The 17,855-nt window shown below is 41.3% G+C and overlaps 1 protein-coding gene across 5 annotated transcripts in view; it reads right to left on the bottom strand.

Moving 5' to 3' along the window:
- Positions 1–1,917: 1,917 nt before the first annotated feature.
- The window catches only part of LOC117219366 (uncharacterized), a 30,832-nt gene continuing 14,894 nt past the window's right edge, over positions 1,918–17,855 (bottom strand). For 2 of the 5 annotated variants that reach the window (XM_033468476.2, XM_033468477.2), the window contains exons 2-12: positions 17,737–17,775; positions 15,539–15,769; positions 14,989–15,077; positions 13,179–13,462; positions 8,887–8,925; positions 8,737–8,781; positions 6,936–7,646; positions 6,505–6,574; positions 4,101–4,316; positions 3,743–3,986; positions 1,918–3,034 (exon numbers count right to left, since the gene is read on the bottom strand). In XM_033468476.2, the coding sequence (XP_033324367.2) occupies positions 2,855–3,034; positions 3,743–3,986; positions 4,101–4,316; positions 6,505–6,574; positions 6,936–7,646; positions 8,737–8,781; positions 8,887–8,925; positions 13,179–13,462; positions 14,989–15,077; positions 15,539–15,769; positions 17,737–17,775 (2,148 nt within the window). In that variant the 3' untranslated portion in view covers positions 1,918–2,854. The remainder of the gene's footprint in view (positions 3,035–3,742; positions 3,987–4,100; positions 4,317–6,504; positions 6,575–6,935; positions 7,647–8,736; positions 8,782–8,886; positions 8,926–13,178; positions 13,463–14,988; positions 15,078–15,538; positions 15,770–17,736; positions 17,776–17,855) is intronic. The other 3 variants (XM_076518570.1, XM_076518571.1, XM_033468479.2) reach the window with 2 other exon arrangements.

Below are 17,855 nucleotides of genomic sequence, written 5' to 3'. Positions count from 1 at the left end.
TATCTATATCTATCTATATATATATATATATATCTTCTATATCTATTATATCTATCTCTCTCTCTCTCTCTCTCTCTCTCTATATATATATATATATATAGAGAGAGAGAGAGATATAGATATAATAGATATAGAAGATATATATATTACAATATATAGATTCGTAAAAAGTTTGAAGAAATTGACGTTGTCTCGGTAGTTCTAGTATTATTATGTAGGGTGTATACAGGATGTTCGAAAAATCGTGGTACAACCGGCAAGGGGATGATTCTACATGCAAAAAATAAGTCGAGGAAGAGGAATAACATTTTTTCATTTAAGCGTCCGTTTTCGAGAAAACTGAGTTGAAAGATGCGCCAAATTCGCGTTGCGATGCGACGATTCGCTTGCAATATGACGAGAAGTAGAATTGGTATATCATGACCAGACGCTCCGGTTGATTCCTATTCAATATTATTATATTACTTTATATATATATTATATATATATTACTTTTTCAACCTAATTCTTCTCAAAAACGGAGCCTTGAATAAAGAAAAAGTTATTCCTCTTTCTCGACTTATTTTTTGCATGTAGAATCATCCCCTTGCCGGTTGTACCACGATTTTCCGAACACCCTGTATATTACAATAAAAATGTTTCTCCTACGATTTAGATTAAAATGCTTGTGAAACATGTTCGTAAATATCGCACAGTTGAAAATAATTCTAAAATAGCTTGCCGATGGAAACTGCACCGAGTGCGATCGATAAAAATGCGTACAAAATTGATCTTAAAAATAGGTCGACGCAGCTAAGTGGTCAAACATGAATCTCGTTCCGTTCTTTCGAGTCGATATACATTCCTTTTTATCGCCGTCAATATTTAACACTACACCAACCGTCACCGATGAAATGGCAGGCTTCGTATTTTTTATTTCGTAATTATTGTAGTCATAAAGCTCTAGAAATTGTTGGATATAACTTTTTACTCAGGCACATATGAAAATTGTGAAAAATTTTAATAAATGCAATCTTGTAATTCTCAAAAGGCGATACATATCAGTGAATCGCACGTTTAGGCTTAAGCAATTAAATGTAGGCATTCGATGGATTTAAATTCTCTTTTTCTTCGAAAAAATTATTAGAATCGAAAACGTTCTAATCGTCGTAACTGGTACGGCAAGGGTTTAACAATAAGAAATTATTAGTAATAAGAATGAATGTAACAATACTGATAAATGAGACTAATTCAGAGTCTAGACAAGTTTTTTCAATTCATTGCCGTACTTTGATGAGTTTAACTCGTGACGGCGAGTTATAGTAATATCCTGTTTATTAACAAAAGCATACCAAAGTCTGAAAGTAACTGGTATGTGTTGCCTTATAAAAATTATGTGATTTCATTTATTTAATCTCTACGCTCTCTCTTTATAATGGTATATACCGGAATAATAAAATATATTCAACAATTAACAATAGTGGAGTCAGCTTTATAATTCCAATAACTATGAAATAAAAAATGTGAGAGAGTATGTTCATAGTACGAATATTATTTCGTTCGAAAGTAAGTCGGGAGAAAAATCTATTCTCTTCTCATCAATATTAATGTAATTATATAAATAAGTAAATAAATACATACATAGATACATAAATAAATAAATAAATAAATAAATAAATGAATAATATATATAAGCAATCGAGCGAATGTAGGCACGCAATAAATATAAATTTCATTTTCCATCTAAGAAATTATTACAGTCAAAAAGATTCTAAATGTTGCAACTGCAAGGAAAATTGTACAGTTTAATCGCGATGGAAAAATTGATATTTGCGTTCACACGTTGAATTTACGAAATTTTTTTAGGTGCCACGGAAAACGACGAGGGTTAGGAAGATCGACCGTACAGGAGTTCTCACGGAGGGATGTCCAGGTGGATTACACAAATGCTATTATTTATTATCGTATAAGTATAGACAAAATAGGCATTGCGTGAATAATATAGTATACAGTGCGTGCTACAGAGAGACATACGAACGTGCAGTGTGTGATTCGAATATAGGAACATCGGTGTAATGTATTTATCTTGAATGTCGTTCGATGTTTCTTTTTTTTTTCTAAACGAAGAACGCAGCGGAAGCTCGTCGAAAAGTTTACGGATGCGCGGGGCATACGATTGTTCGTCCCGTTGGAAACGGGACCCTCGTGCAATAATGCCGGCTTAAATTGTATCGACGGTTTGTCTTGTCTCTGACGCGACCGTTCTCGGGTTAATAATTTCTTATATGCTTATTTCGCTTTGCGATGCGGCCTGCATTATTTATGAGTTCCATTATACCGAGCTGAGCGTTCTTCGATGTCGATCGAGTAATACGTCAGAAAGGACACGCAACGAGAGAAATGGAAATAGAATAAATAACAGGATGCGGGCTACGGTTCTAATGAAAATCGACTCGGTCAAGGGATCGATCGCGTCTCCGCTAGAGAGGGAAGACTGTCTTTCGATTCCTCGGGCTTCTGACGCGTTACTCGGCTCGGCCGCGAAATGAAGTATGGTTACCGGTGACGTCGTTCGGCAGACCGACGAAAATCGACGCTCGCGGTCGATCGACCGGTTGCCGTTTATAAATTACCTAGCGCCGACAATGAAATAAATAAAGGATGCGAATGACTCGAGGTGGAAAAGATGGAGAGATAAATAGATTGACAGATGGAGAAACAGAGAGAGAGTGAGAGAGAGAGAGAGAGAGAGAGAGATTCGAAGCGATTGAAATCGATCAACATTCAACAGGACTCGTACGTAATTGACAAGTATTCATCTTCCTTTTACTCGCGGTGTAATGAGATGCGATTCTATTAATTAACGGAGCAACGATTAGGCGTCTTCGTCGCCCCATTCGAAACTCTCCTCTCCGCCGGACACCACTTCTTCGATCTTCGGCGTGTCTTCGACGCTGGTCGCACCATCGTGCGATTTTCCTTCCGCGCCGTGGGGCTCCTCGACGAACGGAGCGTCCAGTTCAAGATGCTCCTCCTCCACGATATCCTCTTCGATCTAACGAAACAAAATATTTCATTAAGATGCGGATTTGTCCAAAATCAAAATCTGAAGTCTGACAATCTGATTGTTCGCACTGAAAGTTCTACTCTGTGTGCTGTTTAAACCCTTTGCAGTCGAGTGGTGATTCCGACGTATCACAAATTTAATATAAATATATTGTGACGCAGTAACATATTATATAATATAACTCGCCAAAACCAACCAGCTGGTTAATCTATGGCCGCTACGCCAACCACCCCCAAAATTTCGCAAAACTATTTCATTCAAATTAAAATTGAAAAGTTCGAAGTTCTCGACATCCTTACGTTTCACGGATCCTAGTAAAATTACGACGACACAACAGCGTGCGAACGAACTTTCAAATCCTGAGAAAAATAATTCCGTCGCCCACGTATGCGTGACATGGCAGTCGGAGCGAGTTAAAACGAGTCCAGGTTTAGATCGGTTGCGCGACTCGGTTTACCCGACATCGTAACAGCCGAAATATCGACAACGCGTCGAAAATCGGAAATTTGTTGCAGTTCCTGGAACCGCGGTATTTTTCCGGGACATTTGAAATATAAAATAGCGCGTTTAAATATCGAGATTTCAAGTTGAAAGACGAGACACGCGTCGCGTCGTCGAGCGCGATCGATTTCCGGCGCGGCGCGGCGCGGCGCGGGAGCAACGAGCACAACGGTCGTCGACTGGTCGTCGACTCACCCTTGTTTCGTCGTCGACGATCAGCTCGTAGGGTTTCTCCTCTCTCTCCTGATCGGTGATCTCGCCCTCGAGCTGGTCGTCGCAGGAACAATCGACGTCCTTCACTTCGTCGGCGTCTTCGAACGCGACGTTCGCCAGCCTCTCCTCCTGCTCCTCCTTCAGCCGGACTTCCTCGAGGTGTTCCTCGACGACCATTCTCTCCTGCTCCTCCAATATGGCTGCCACCCGGGCCTCTTCCAGTTGCCTGAACACGAAGGAAATCGATATCTCATCGGCGGACAATCCGCACTCCAAAACACCTGCGGCTTCATAGAAGAGCCCGGGCAAAGCCCTTTTCTCGATAGCGGCCAAGTTTTACCTTTCCGCCTCCAATACTCTCTCGGTTTCCACCCGATCGGCCTCCATTTTGGCCTCCTCGGCTTCCCTCTCGGCCGCCGCGGTCTCCTGCTCGCGGATTTCGTCGAGATGCGCCACTCGTTCCTGCGCCACCTGCACAGCCTCCCACGCCTTCGTCTCCTCCAGCTCGAGCTTCACTCTTTCATCCTCGGCCGCCTGCTTCCTTTCTTCCAGGCTCCTGGGGGTCAACGTTACGCATTGTATCTTCGCGACGAAGATTTGCAACTAGACCCGCAACTTCACTTCTGACGACTCGGGAATTTAGTCTCTCGAGGACGACTGCCGTATACATATAAGACGCCAGGACGACACAACTTGTTCCAGTTGGTGCAAAATAGGGTTATTGGCTTTGAACGGCTATTCCGTATACAGTGTGGAGGGAAAGTGTCCACACGCCTTTTAAAGCGGTATAACTTCTTTAATATTGGTCCAAATTTTTTGTATAAATATTAGTAGGAATTAGTTCATTATATAATGACTAAAACATTTTTACTTTTTTTTAAATTTTGCTATTACTTGGAGTGAATGAAATTTTCATCATGTTTATACAAATTTGTGTTTGTATGTTCATAATGTTCATACAAATTTTTTGTATAAATATTAGTAGGGACTAGTTCATTGTACAATGACTAAAATACTTCTACTTTTTTTTCAAATTTTGCTATTACTTGGAGTGAATGAAATTTTCATCATGTATTTGAGTTACAGGGAAGTACGAAATGCATTTTTTCAATTTTCGTTGTAGGCTCGGATGCAAACAAGTGAAAAAACGAGAGTCTTTTTTTACAGTTTTCCTATTCCAAGTAATAGCGAAATTGAAAAAAGAAAGTATTTCAGTCATTGTACAGTGAACTGGTCTCTCCAACATTTACGAAAAAATTCAAATCATTTAGACCAGTTTGAAAAAAGTTATACTGTTTTAAAAGTCACTTTTGCTCACCACTGTACACCTGTACAGGTGTATTAACCCGTGTCTTGATTCGTTCAGCATCAAAACAAAATGTTAATGAAATAAAACTGTTTCCTAATAACTCGCAATTGTTTCTTTCGCGGTTCATTTCCTCATCTATTTTTACTTTATTATCTCAGTAGACAGTAACATTAACATTTTGTGTTACATGTTTCCGTAAAATTCAAAAACCATTATTGTTATACTTTCTGAACGAATTAAAACACGGATACGTTCATTACACGTGCACTCGTATGTTATGAAGTACACTGGTTAACGGGATATATTAAGTACACGTGTCCGCCTGTACATTTAGGTACACGTGTAATAGGGGCATCAAGTGCAAACATACTGTTCAGGGACTAAACACATACGATACGTTTGCATACATTTTGGGGATACGAGCAGAATACGTTGTTCATTTTCCTATTACAGTAGGACTTCCGTTACCGAACTAATTAGGCAAATACAAGCGTTTTAGGCCTAAGGGGCTGTCTTTTCTTTTTCTTCGTTAAGAGATGGCATTCAGGTAAAAATAAACTGCCAGTAATATTTTCCAGGTTAAATTTCGAAAGTATGCATTTTGACAGCATTTCGTGTGCTGATTCGAATCATGTGCAAATTATTTTGCCGACTGATTTTGTTGATAATGAAATAATTCTTTTTTAGGAGAAAATTACCGGATTGAAAAATATATATATAATTCTCTTCAGCGTCATGTATACAACCTGCATTAAAAAATTCAGCTCGAAAATATTATTATTGTTCAAGTCTATGTGCCAGTTGGGCAAAATTTTATTCGAACGTCTGATTAGGGATAGAGGCCAACGAATAAAATTTTATTTGACGATATCGAATGAATATCCAATCGAATAAAAATGTATCCAGATGAATTCTTTTTAGACGAATATTTTGTTCGAATAACGATTACTCAATATTCGTCATAAATTATTTATATCTATTTATTCGAATAGTTCTTTAAACGAATAAATTATTCGAGTGATTCTCTATTACAAGAAATTATTCCAATAATTCTTTTTTACAGAAAATTATTCGAATAATTCTTTATTACAGGAAATCATTCGAATAATGATATGTAATAATAATAATAATGATAATAATAATAATAGTAATACTAATAACAATACTAACAACAAGATCGTGAATTAAGGATGTTTGCAAACAATGCGAGATTAAGCCTTTACTGATTTGCCTACAATGAATAGTGTTGTACGTGATCTGCCTTGGAGCGAACCATTTACATGACAAGAGCGGATTGTACTGCATTCTACTGTTATATTCCGCTACGTTCAACTCTTCGACGCCTAACCCGGCTCGCCTACGAAGATCTTTCGAACATTTTCAAAAATCGGCGTCCTCGAGAGCTTAATTCAATCCCTTCCAACAATTCACTTACTTGGACTGCTCGGCAGCCGTGACAAGGTACTGCTCTATCTTCCTGATGGTGTCCTCCTTCTCTTGTTTCACTGGAATAGAGAAAACCTCGTGAACCCGGTCGACCCTTATTACCCGAAGAAACCGATCGGCGTATTGAGTCGTCTATATCGGGTGAATCGCGTGATCCTGTTGTGCACCTTCTAAACGTACAGGGGGATCAAGACTTTACGACTGTTTGCGTGCGTCGACGCTTTTGATAGCGCTTGTAGATGGGACGTTACACGTGACGGGGACGTTTCATGCGACATCGAACAAGAGACAGGCTTCGCAAGACAGGGATTTTACGAGCGACACGATAACGATAAATCTTACGAGGAGTATACTCGCCCGCTCTGACGCAATCTATAATAGTTTCGAGGCTCGTTTAGTGTCTATCGTCGGCTAACATACCGTTCTTCTCCTCCGACTGCTTTTCGGCTGCTGCTCCCGTTTCACTTACGGCCTCAGCAACCTCAGCCTCTGAACCAGCTTCCGGCTCCGACTTCTCGGCCGGCTTTTCTTCGGCTGCTGGCTCCGGAGCTGCTGCTTCTTCAGCTGGAGCCGGCTCCGGAGTTGCTTCTGCAACCGGAGCTGCTTCTGCAACCGGAGTCGCTTCTGCAACCGGAGCTGCTTCTACAACTGGAGCCGGCTCTGGAGCTGCTTCTGCAGCTGGTTCCGGAGCTGCTTCTGCAGCTGGTTCGGGAGCTGCTTCTACAACTGGTTCGGAAGCTGGTGCTGCAACTGGTTCCGGAGCTGATTCTTTAACTGGCTCCGCAGCTGGCTCCGGAGCCGGAGCAGGAGCCGCAGCTGCTCTCTTAGCTCTCGCCTTCGTAGGCTTCGTCGGTTGTTTAGCAGGTGCTGGAGCCGGTTCAGGCTCTTTCACGGGTTCAGGCGTCGGTTCTGGTTCAGCTTGTTTCGCAGGTTCCGGTGCTGGTTCAGGTTCTTTCGCAGGCTCCGGTGCTGGTTCCGCAGCCTTGACAGGCTCCGGTTCAGGCTCGGCTGCTTTGACGACCTCGGGTTCTTTCGGCGGTTCCGGCTCCTTCTTCGCTGCTTCCGGTTTCGCTCGCCTGGATTCCCGCTTCTTTTCCGGCTTCGATTCCTGCTCGATTTCTATTATACGCACTACAAGACACGGTACAGAGGTTCACGTGAAGTCATGCTGTTCATGCGGTCGACGGAGGTTCGGGTCGATGCACGCCTGTCGATGGTTTATCGAATGGAAAATCAATCGTCCACGGTTACGACAAGGTGATACGGAAGAGAATGTTGACAGTATTCGATGGTTTATGACTTGAAAGTAACATTGTTTTCATGGGATGCTTGAATAGGTGTACTTCGACTTGGGTTTGATGTGGATCAGGAGTAAGTCACATTTTTTTTACTTGCGAAGGAACAGGGATTTTTATTGTTTTATGAAATGTCTATTGTTTATTGGTCAGATTCGTGGTTAAGATAATTTAGAGTTAAGGTTATATTTATAGTTTTTCTTATAATTTTCGAAAATACGTTGATTATCTAATACACATAGATTGCATTTTACGACATAATTAAAATTGCCGAAAATATATGTATTAGATTATCTAATATAGATTACATTTTAAGATACAAGTCAAAATTGTCGAATATATGACTTACGATTCGAATAATTTTTTATTAGGATAAATTAATCAAATAATTCTTTATTAGAAGAAATTATTAGAATAATTATTTATTAGGAGAAATCCGAATAATTTTTTATTAGAATGAATTAATCAAATAATTCTTTTTTAGAAGAAATTATGCGAATAATTCTCTCTGTTAGAATAAATTATTCAAATAATTCTTTATTAGAAGAAGTTAATAAAATAATTCTTTGTTGAAAGAAATTATTCGAATAGAGATTGTAACATTATTCAAACAATTCTTTATTAGAAGAAATTATTCAACGAAAGATCGTAAAATTAATCCAATAATTGTTCGAATAAAGATCTAATTCGGATAAATTCGATAACGTCGAATAAAATTTGTCTGTCGAAGGGTTAAATAATCAACACGGAGGAATGATTCCGTAGCGAAGGATTCGCGAGCCTGTTTTCCGAAACGATTCGAAGGTTTGCGTTTTCGAAAGGCGGCAAACGGGTCCGACTGGAATTCCACTTGATTTCGCGCGTACGCGCGATCGATTAGGCGTGTAACGACCCGTGGAGCATCGCCAGATAAGAGGGCCACGTACCTTTCTTGAGCGCTGCCTCGTCCAAATCAGGCTGTAGTGCTCGCACTAGAATTGGTGTGATTACGTGAGAAATGCGTAACGAGAATAAACAATGTATCGTACGGGGTCGCACACAGCGAGTGTCTTTTTTTTTGTGTATAAACTACTGACCCTTTCGCAGCTCTCTCTCCGTCATCGGCAGGTCCGGCGCTATGGGATACATGAAACATAAACGTTCGGTTAACGGCGAAGGGATCGACGCCCGAACGGGATCGTGTTACGCGCGCATGATGGAGCCAACGATTATGAAATTAGTCGGTGATTCGCTGTGGATAGCGTGTATTGTGACGTGGCACGGTTGTTAGGGCCCGTTAACAATGTTAACACACCAACGACGATAGAAGCGTGATGAGTTAGAGTATTAGAGAACGTCGAGGTCCGATTGGTATCGACGATGAAAAAGTACACAATCTCCTGTTTCCTGGATCATGACGCAGTACGATCGTGGAAACGATGGGATCGACGACGAACCAGATCTCCGTTGTTCCCGTCTCGATCACTTCGCGGCGATTATGTTCGATCCGACAGAACACGTGCACGGCGTCGTCTCGTCGTCGTCGTCCTCTTCTCCGTGAACGATCGCCGTTTAACATTAATTGCGAACCGTGTCGTTTCTGTTTTAGTAACCGGGAATCACTCAGCGTCGCTTTAGAGACATGAAACAACAAGTCGGCCGACCTGGTTGCTGGTACACTCGCGCATTCGAAAAGTCCCCGAACTGGCCCGATGTTCCATCGAAACGATTCACCTGATCGACATTTGACAAGCGGATTGCGGATCTCGTGGATTCGCGACGGAAACGAGTAGCTGTAATTTTAGGGAGGAGAAATTATCCTGGATCTACGATATTTATTGACCCCTTATCGTTTTAGGAATAACTCGTTCCGTGCGAACGTTATCCTGTTATTTTAAATCGTAATAAAATTCTCTTATCTTTTCATCAATATTTTAATCCTCTTAGCGGAGACCAAAAAAGAGTTGCGCGTACACGAGCGAAAAATACGAAAGCTGTCTGATGCGGTTTCGTAAAGTTCCGGAAAGAAATGATAAAAATGTTGTGAAACTCGATAATTGGAGAATTTGTTAAGAAGATACGTGGAATTAAGAAATGTGACTGTTTTATTAACTTTGTCACCTTAATTTTGCTTGTAAACTTCATGCTGTATAAAAAAAACACAAGTTTCGAACAAAAGTTATATGATGTTCTAAGATAATGTTTACATTATCAAATTTGTTTATTTTTAAAGAACTGTTGAAAATATAACTATCATATAGACTCAATCCCATGTGCATAAATTGCGCTAATAAGTCATATAAAATGGAAATAATGTAGGTCGTCCAAAACCATTTTGGATTTATAGTTAAAACGGCATCGAGTGCAAAGGGTTAAATGACTCACCCTCTGTATACAGTAAATTCTTCCTAATTGACCCGAAGCTTGCAAACAAAAATGGACAATTTGGGAAGAGGAGGTTCAATTATTCGAGCCTTTAGGCTCATTTCCATAATTATCGACAATTGGTAACTATAAAAAACGAGTCACAAGGCGCGAATAATCGTATCTGCTCTTTCTAAATTGTCCATTAACAATTAGGAAGAATTATATTATAACAATATTAAGTATTATAACAATTGGGAAGAATTTACTGTATCCTCTGTTTCTGCCAAGAAATTGTTACGATCGAAAAACGACAAGGACTCCTGTTTGTTGCAACAGATGCGAACAAATTTCATTTCGCATAACGAACCGCAGTCTACCGAGATCAGTCAGATGTCCGCAGGTTCTTCTTCCGGATTGCTCGCGCGAAGCGAGCCCGAGATTCGATCTGGCGTTGGTCCGGGAGCTTTTCGATGGCACTCTGTATGATGGAGCACGAATAGAAGCTTACCTCGCAACAACGCAATCGTTTGCTTAGCCGGTTTCGGTTTAAATCCGCCGATTATCGTGCAAAGGAAAGTAAACTGACGGAATAGACGGCAAATTAAAGAATCAAAGGTACGTCTATATTTTATTCGGATATGTTTCTCGCATGCTCGAACAGGTTCAACGACAATCAAACTTTCTGTGGCCGCGTGATCGCGGACACTTGGCAAATCCCGTTTCGGATTTTCGGCCGGGCGAGAACTGTTACGAACGATTTTGAATGGGTCTCGGCGGGTTCTTCGTGGACAATGCACAGGCACCGCGCGTACGATTTGCACAAGATTTCTGCATCCTCGATTGCGGTCCGCAGCAACACGCCGCAACTCGGACGCAACGTTCCCGGATATAGACCTCGTTAGGGCGCGGTGGACGTTGGAGTGTTCGTCGAGTATTCGAGATTAACGATTTTAATTATAACGGAACGACGCGCGACGACGCGGCGGTCACTCCTCGGCGAGCTCCTCGATCCCCTCGTCCTCCTTTTTCGGTTTCGTCGGATCCTCGTACAGCTCTGGAACACGATCCCTCCACCCTTTGCCTGAAACGTTCAAAAAGAGCCGAACTGGTGGTTCTGCGATTTTTAGCTGCGTGTGCGTGTCCCGGTCGTCCGGTTCTGCCCGACACTGGAGTCTGCCATTGTGTAAAATCTTGCCCTCGTTTCCGTATCCGTTTCCGTATCCGTTTCCGTATCCGTATCGTCGAGATCTCGCGCCCGGTAAACGCAATTAGAAAAGAAAAAATTCATGCGCAAATGTAAACACGGAACGAACAATAGTAAAAACCGCCGCTGTACGTCTTCTTAAAAGTAGTCACAACGTGTAAAAGGGGGAGAACAGTGCTACGAGCAACTACCAACAAAATACCAAAGGAAAGACCAAAAGAAAAGACACTGTGTCGTTGTTGTTGTTGTGGTTGTTGTTGTTGTTGTTGTTGTAACGTACGGAGGAACAAAAAACACGAAAATTATAGGAGGCCAGCACAGCACAACCAAAAAATTGTCAGACAGTTGCGAAACAGTGGCATTCATTCAAAAAGAGGGGGGGTGGCGGCTAGGATAAAAATATAGATAACGAGCGGGGGAGAGAGAGAAAAAAAACGAAAAAGAAAGGTGCACACAACGGCGTCATATGGCCGCTTTTATTTTTCCAAAAAATCTTCGTTTCGAGAAATATATGTACTATTATAGTGTATGTTTCGCAGGTAACTCGCGGGGAAGGTCAACGACGAATAATTCGCTGTTCGCTTCGATACCCTCGCTGTTCGCGGGAACCTCGATTACACGAACCACCGATAATCGCATAATTTTTAAATTAACATTGTTTGTATTTCAAAAGACTGTTGAAAGTGTTGCATGTGCCATAAGACACAATTTCATGTGCATATAATGCGCTAATAAAGAGTTAAAATGTCTCCGAGTGTGAGGGATTAATATTATTAAATTTAATTTAATATTATTAAATGATGCTTAATTTAATAATATTGATAATATAATATATATATATAAATCAAATTAATTGAATATTAATAATTAAATATTGATAATATAATATTGATAATATAATTACCAATATTTAATTATTAATATTCAATTAATTTGATTTTTTGTATTATTTCAAGTTAAAGCTTGAAAGCGACTCACGCAGAAGAGTGGTAACAATGTTTCACGTTACTGCACATTTCACAGAACTTTTAATTCATTCTTCATTATCCACAAATTAACTTTCTTTCCGCTCCACCGTTTCTGCTTCGAATTTCGGCTCATTTAATGCAGCACCGTAACCAAGCGATCAAATCCATTGCCCGAATTCTGGTGAAAAAATAATAGTAAAATAATATCGTGGCAATTAGTTTGGATAACCGAGATTCCACGGTGCAAGATGAAAAATTGAATAACGGAGCGCGCGAACGACCTCTACCGCGACGATTATTCGTAATTACACCCTCCTCGCGATCGTTCGTTTCTACCCTGTGCCTCTGACTACGTGTTTCTTGTACGGATTCGGTCGATACAACATTAATTCGAAAGAAGAACGTGTGTGTCGTTCGTTCGTGGCGTCGCGTCGTCTTCGTTCACTCATCGACTCGGTCGACAGAAGAGAGAGAGAGAGAGAAACATTTGTAGGTGTGCATGTGCGTGTGTTCATAGGTGTCGAGTAAATCCGTGCTGTCCAAGCCAGAGTGCAACCACGAAATTGGTAAATGAGAGAGCTCGACATGAAAAAGAGAAAGAGAGAGAGAGAGACAGAGAGAAAAAAGAGAGAAAAGAGAGAGAGAGATCATGCTTGGCTAGTTCCGTCGAGACGATGGCGGAGGTAGAAGCCCAAAATTGCAAAACGTTCGAAGCTTGGTTTATTAGACAGCACGGTAGTAAAACACTGTGATTGGTCCGTGTGTATATATGTTTGTGTGGATGTGTGTGTGAAAGAGAGTCCGTCCATGTGCCGATCGTCGTTGTTACCGTCGTTGTTAGGCTACTCACAGGCGTTGGCAGCCGCCTGCCGATTCTTTTTGTAGTAGCTCAGAAAATTAACGTCGTTCTTGATATCGGAGGGGCGCAGATCGGCGACCTTGAAGTACGGCCTCCTGACGGACTGTGGATTACCGGCGACGTACTTGACGCACGCCAGCGTCCCGAAGTCGCCTCTTTCCGGCACCTCGTACCACGAAATCGGGTCTTTCTTCGCGATGGACTTGCCCGACAGCAGCCGACGCACGTAATCCCCGCTGCGCATACGCTCCGGCACAATCTCTTCCAAGAAGTCGCTAGAAATTCAAAGCTCCGCGTTACGTTCCTCGACGGGTACGGCTTTTTCTTGACCGGCGGCCTCGGACGGTTCGCGAGATCACTCTTGAACAGGTCCCGATACTGTTGCGGGGAACCAAAATGATTGAATATCAACTAGGAATAAGGATCTAGCGTTCGTTTCGAGATACGGTAATGTCTCCCTAACCGACGCTTAGATTATGCACAAAAGTGGGCAATTTGGGAAGAGGGGATACGATTATTCGAGCCTTGCATGACCTTCACATAACCTTGACAATTCGTAACTATAAAAACGAACCGCGAGGCTCAAATAATCGTATCTCCTCTTCCCACATTGTCCATTTTTCTGGACAATCCGAGCGTCAATTAGAGAGACATTACTGTAAACCGGTTTGTTGCCGATTCTAGTGCCTTGGAGTAGAAGAGCTAATTATGTACTATGTCCTGTTTTAGCGGTCCTCAGAACAACTTTAGCAATTTCAGTGACAGTTCTTAACACTAAAACTACCAACCCAGTCAAAATGATTGGTTCCTGATTTTTTATAAAATGTTTGTGCGAAAATTTTTTGGATAAACTTGTTTGATCAACCATATGTTATAATAGAAACCGTACGAAGTTGAAATAAATCCAATCTTGTCATTGTTTCAAATCAATATATATTAGTTGTATTTAGAGCTCGGTAGTAAAAGCTTTTTTCATCGATATAATAAATTTTCTCATGTCATAAGTATCGAATCCCTTTTGATTATTAGGAGAAAAGAAAAAGAAAGTTCTGCAGCCAGTTACTGTGTGCCCGTGCTCTAAAAAAATCATTTACTGTGCTCTCTCCCTGAATACTGAGCCTCAATAACTGTGCACAATAAAAATTTAATACTTAACGTACTCTCATAAATTTTATATTCTATAAATCAAAATATAATAAAGTATAATAAAGTATAATATAGTAAAGTAAGTCATTTATAAATTTACATTAGAGACGACTGCTTTAACAAAATCTCCAATTTACATTTCTCCCCTTTAAAAATATGACACAGATAATTTGAGATTTGAGGTTATGTAGGTCTGTCCCGTGATAAGCGGCACAGTAACTAACGCATCGAGTGAGAAATAGCTAGGTGCATAGTAAATAAACTACTGAAATTGAAACTAAGGAATTAATTCTGTGCTCCTCTGCGAGCAAAAAAAATCGTAGCGACTTAATTCGGTGCTCAAATTAAAGCGGAAGATCCGTACTTCACGATGCTGTGAACGATAATACTGGAAAAAATTATTCGCGGTTACATAGATAGCGTTAAACTTCGCACATTTTCGGTATGAACTAAATTCTTAGCAAGAAATTGCTAACTGCACACTTATCCCCAGTTGGTATTCAATTGCAACAGAGATTCTAGGCCGAACCGAATTCGGTGGAAAGTCTGCCAGCGTTCCCGTGACCGATGAATTATTCGAATCGTACGCGGCCAAAAGCCGGGAGGAATGTTTTGTGCGGCAAGCATCGTAATCGTTGGTAAAGGGCGATAATACCTTGCTACGGCTCGTGGGACGAACACGTGTACCCGTCGCAGAAGGGAATCCACTTTCGCGCGTATTTCCCTCGCCTCGTCGTCGAAGTACTGCGAAGAAACACACGTGAAATATGTATGCGTTCACCGAACGTGATTCGCGGTCTGTCGCGCACACAGAGACCGATTAGTATTTGATTATTCGATTAGTTCCGTTTACTGAGACCCGATTCGTGAGAATTGGTGAGACGCGGTCGATGCGCGTGCGAGGGGACTGGCTCTTCCAAGTTCGAGCGTGTCCGAATCGACTGCGTTAATCTGTCGGCGTACGATTCTGATTAGGTTCGAAACCGACGACGCGATCCCGCCGACGAACGATGATGGTCGGTCGATGATGACGGTGATGATGACGATGATCGTGACGATGGGCGGTGATGGTGTCGGATGACCATGAATGGTGCTTTGCGGTCGGTCACGTGGACGACGACGACTCGACTAGTCGAGCGCAACAACGGCCACAATAGTTAGAAGGCTGTTTTTCGCTTTCGCGAAATCGTCGATGGAAAACTTACGATGCGATCCCTGGACTGAAGATACTTTTCCGTGTAGGATTCGGTCGAGGGCCTCCAGAGGTTCCGTATCCTGTTGAGCTCGGCCGCGAGGACGCTGGGTCGCACGCGCGCATGAACTCTTATCGGTATCAGGCTGCCGATGCCGCCGTGGTACACGGTATGGTAGGGCATGTGGATTACGGTCACAAGCCTTTTGTGTGCCACGTATGGCATGCGAGGAATGCTTCTCAACTAGAGGCACGATACTCTGCTTTACTAAACTCGTCGATCATCGACTACTACTATCGGTCGTTACGTTCCCAGCTGCGTCAGCGGCATTTAGCGTGAAAACAGGCGTGCGCTCCTCCGCTCCTCGGCACGAAGCCGATCCTGCCTCATGCTCTTTCCTCGCGGTGGAGCCGTTTTAGCGGGGCCAAGCGGGTGCCGATGCGATTGGTCGTCCGTTAGGGATCGGCGAAAGCGTTCGAACGGTGTTACGGTTAGAGAGGATGGATGAAGCGGCGGTCGATGAGCATGAACGACGATTGCGATTCGGCGCGAATTAGTCGGGAAAAGCGATTCTTTGGAATTGATCGAAGCATCGGTATCGTCGGGGCCCGTGAAACGCTAGTACGAAGCTGCGTACGAAGTTTGCGTCAAGGTAGAAACACATTGACAACGGCGACTGCCAAGTCGACACCCAAAAGGACACCCTTAACTTTTTCGTATGTATTTTCGTAATTTCTTAATCTACGCTGACCTGGTTATATTGGTCATACCGTGTATCTGTTTTGTCTTTTCATGTACTAATTCGTATAAAGACATTAAGTAAATAAATAAAAGTCATCGATGGAAACGTAATTCATTCAATAAAAGCCACCTGGAAGTATATTCCAGGAAAACCGAGTGCACGGTATGAGAGAACGTGGTAAATAACAAATTTTACACTTCGAGAGTATTGAAATTGTGCGTAATACACAGTTTATGCATCGTTTGTTGAATAATAATATATAGATTGTATTGTCGTAGACAAAATAAGTAGGCACTTTTGAACCCTTTGTGGACGAAAATTTTTTTAAGTATTCTGAATATTTTTCTGAGGAAACTAGGTTATGTATGAAGGCTTTATAATAATGGGTATTGATCCTTTATTATGTCTTGTACATAATAAAGTAGATACTATACATAATAATAAAATATACATAATATACATAAACTCCATGAATTGTATCTTTATCAAAGTTAATAATTTTCAAGATTTGTTTGATTTTTCTATTCCATTCGCACGTTCTAGATACGTCCTTATTATTTACGTTATTATAAAGTCTCTCATATTTAAGCCATAGTTAAGTCAAACCCTATGTTTGCAACTAGTGGAATGAGATATGCGGTCCTGACGTCATCACTAGATTGCGGATTTCCATGCAAAATAAAAATTGTCCGTATCAGTTGCAAGAAATAGAAACTGTATACATACCAAGTTCATTATTTCTTTAATTATTTCAATGGATTAAAAATAATACATGATATATGTTAAAAATTATACAATGATATATTAAAATTCTTTTAATCTTTTTGGTATTTGAAATTACAGCTATACATAATTTTGTCATAAATGCATGACATTTTAATGGATTAAAAATAATACACGATATATGTTAAAAATTAAACAATGATATTTTCAAATTCTTTCAGTTCCTCTGGTATTTTAAATTACAATTATACACAATTTTGTCGCAAATGCATAAAATCCACAATCTAATTATCGCTATGTCGACGTTCTTCCACAAAGAATTAAAACACCACAACTATTCGATCGAAATTTGTTGAAATGTTATAACAGCTAATTTCCGAAACAATATCTCAAAAGATCTGTACAAAAATTCCGACTCTCCTCCTGTTTGCCACAAACTCTGATGACATTTATAGTGTACGAATTTCAGTTTTGCAACAAAAATTTGGCGCCGAACCTGGTCAAAGAACAGTGTCACCCGACGTGGCAGTCGACGTGTTAACACACCGGTCACGTACAATCGCATGCTAACGTAAAAACCATTATCGTGTTTCTACCTTGTGAAGCGGACGATCGAAATCGAAGACCTTGCACTCGATAGGCGGCGGTGTAGCGTTGTAGCATTTGGCGATTTAAAGCGACAGCGAGCAGTTTGCGGACGGTCTTGTTTGAGTAGCAGAAGTGTAGTGGGTGTTTCGGTACTTACCTGGAGGATAGTGGAGAGCGGAAGGGTGATCGGTCGTTCCTGCGGTCCCGTTTCGGTCGTGTTTACAGAGGGGCGATATTTTTGCGGGTTTAATCGATATTCGACGATATTCGACGATA

Source organism: Megalopta genalis, chromosome 2 (genome assembly GCF_051020955.1).
Source record: "Megalopta genalis isolate 19385.01 chromosome 2, iyMegGena1_principal, whole genome shotgun sequence".
Taxonomy (NCBI): domain Eukaryota; kingdom Metazoa; phylum Arthropoda; class Insecta; order Hymenoptera; family Halictidae; genus Megalopta; species Megalopta genalis.
Note: the sequence above shows the minus strand (reverse complement) of the source record. Positions and strands in the feature narration are given on the sequence as shown.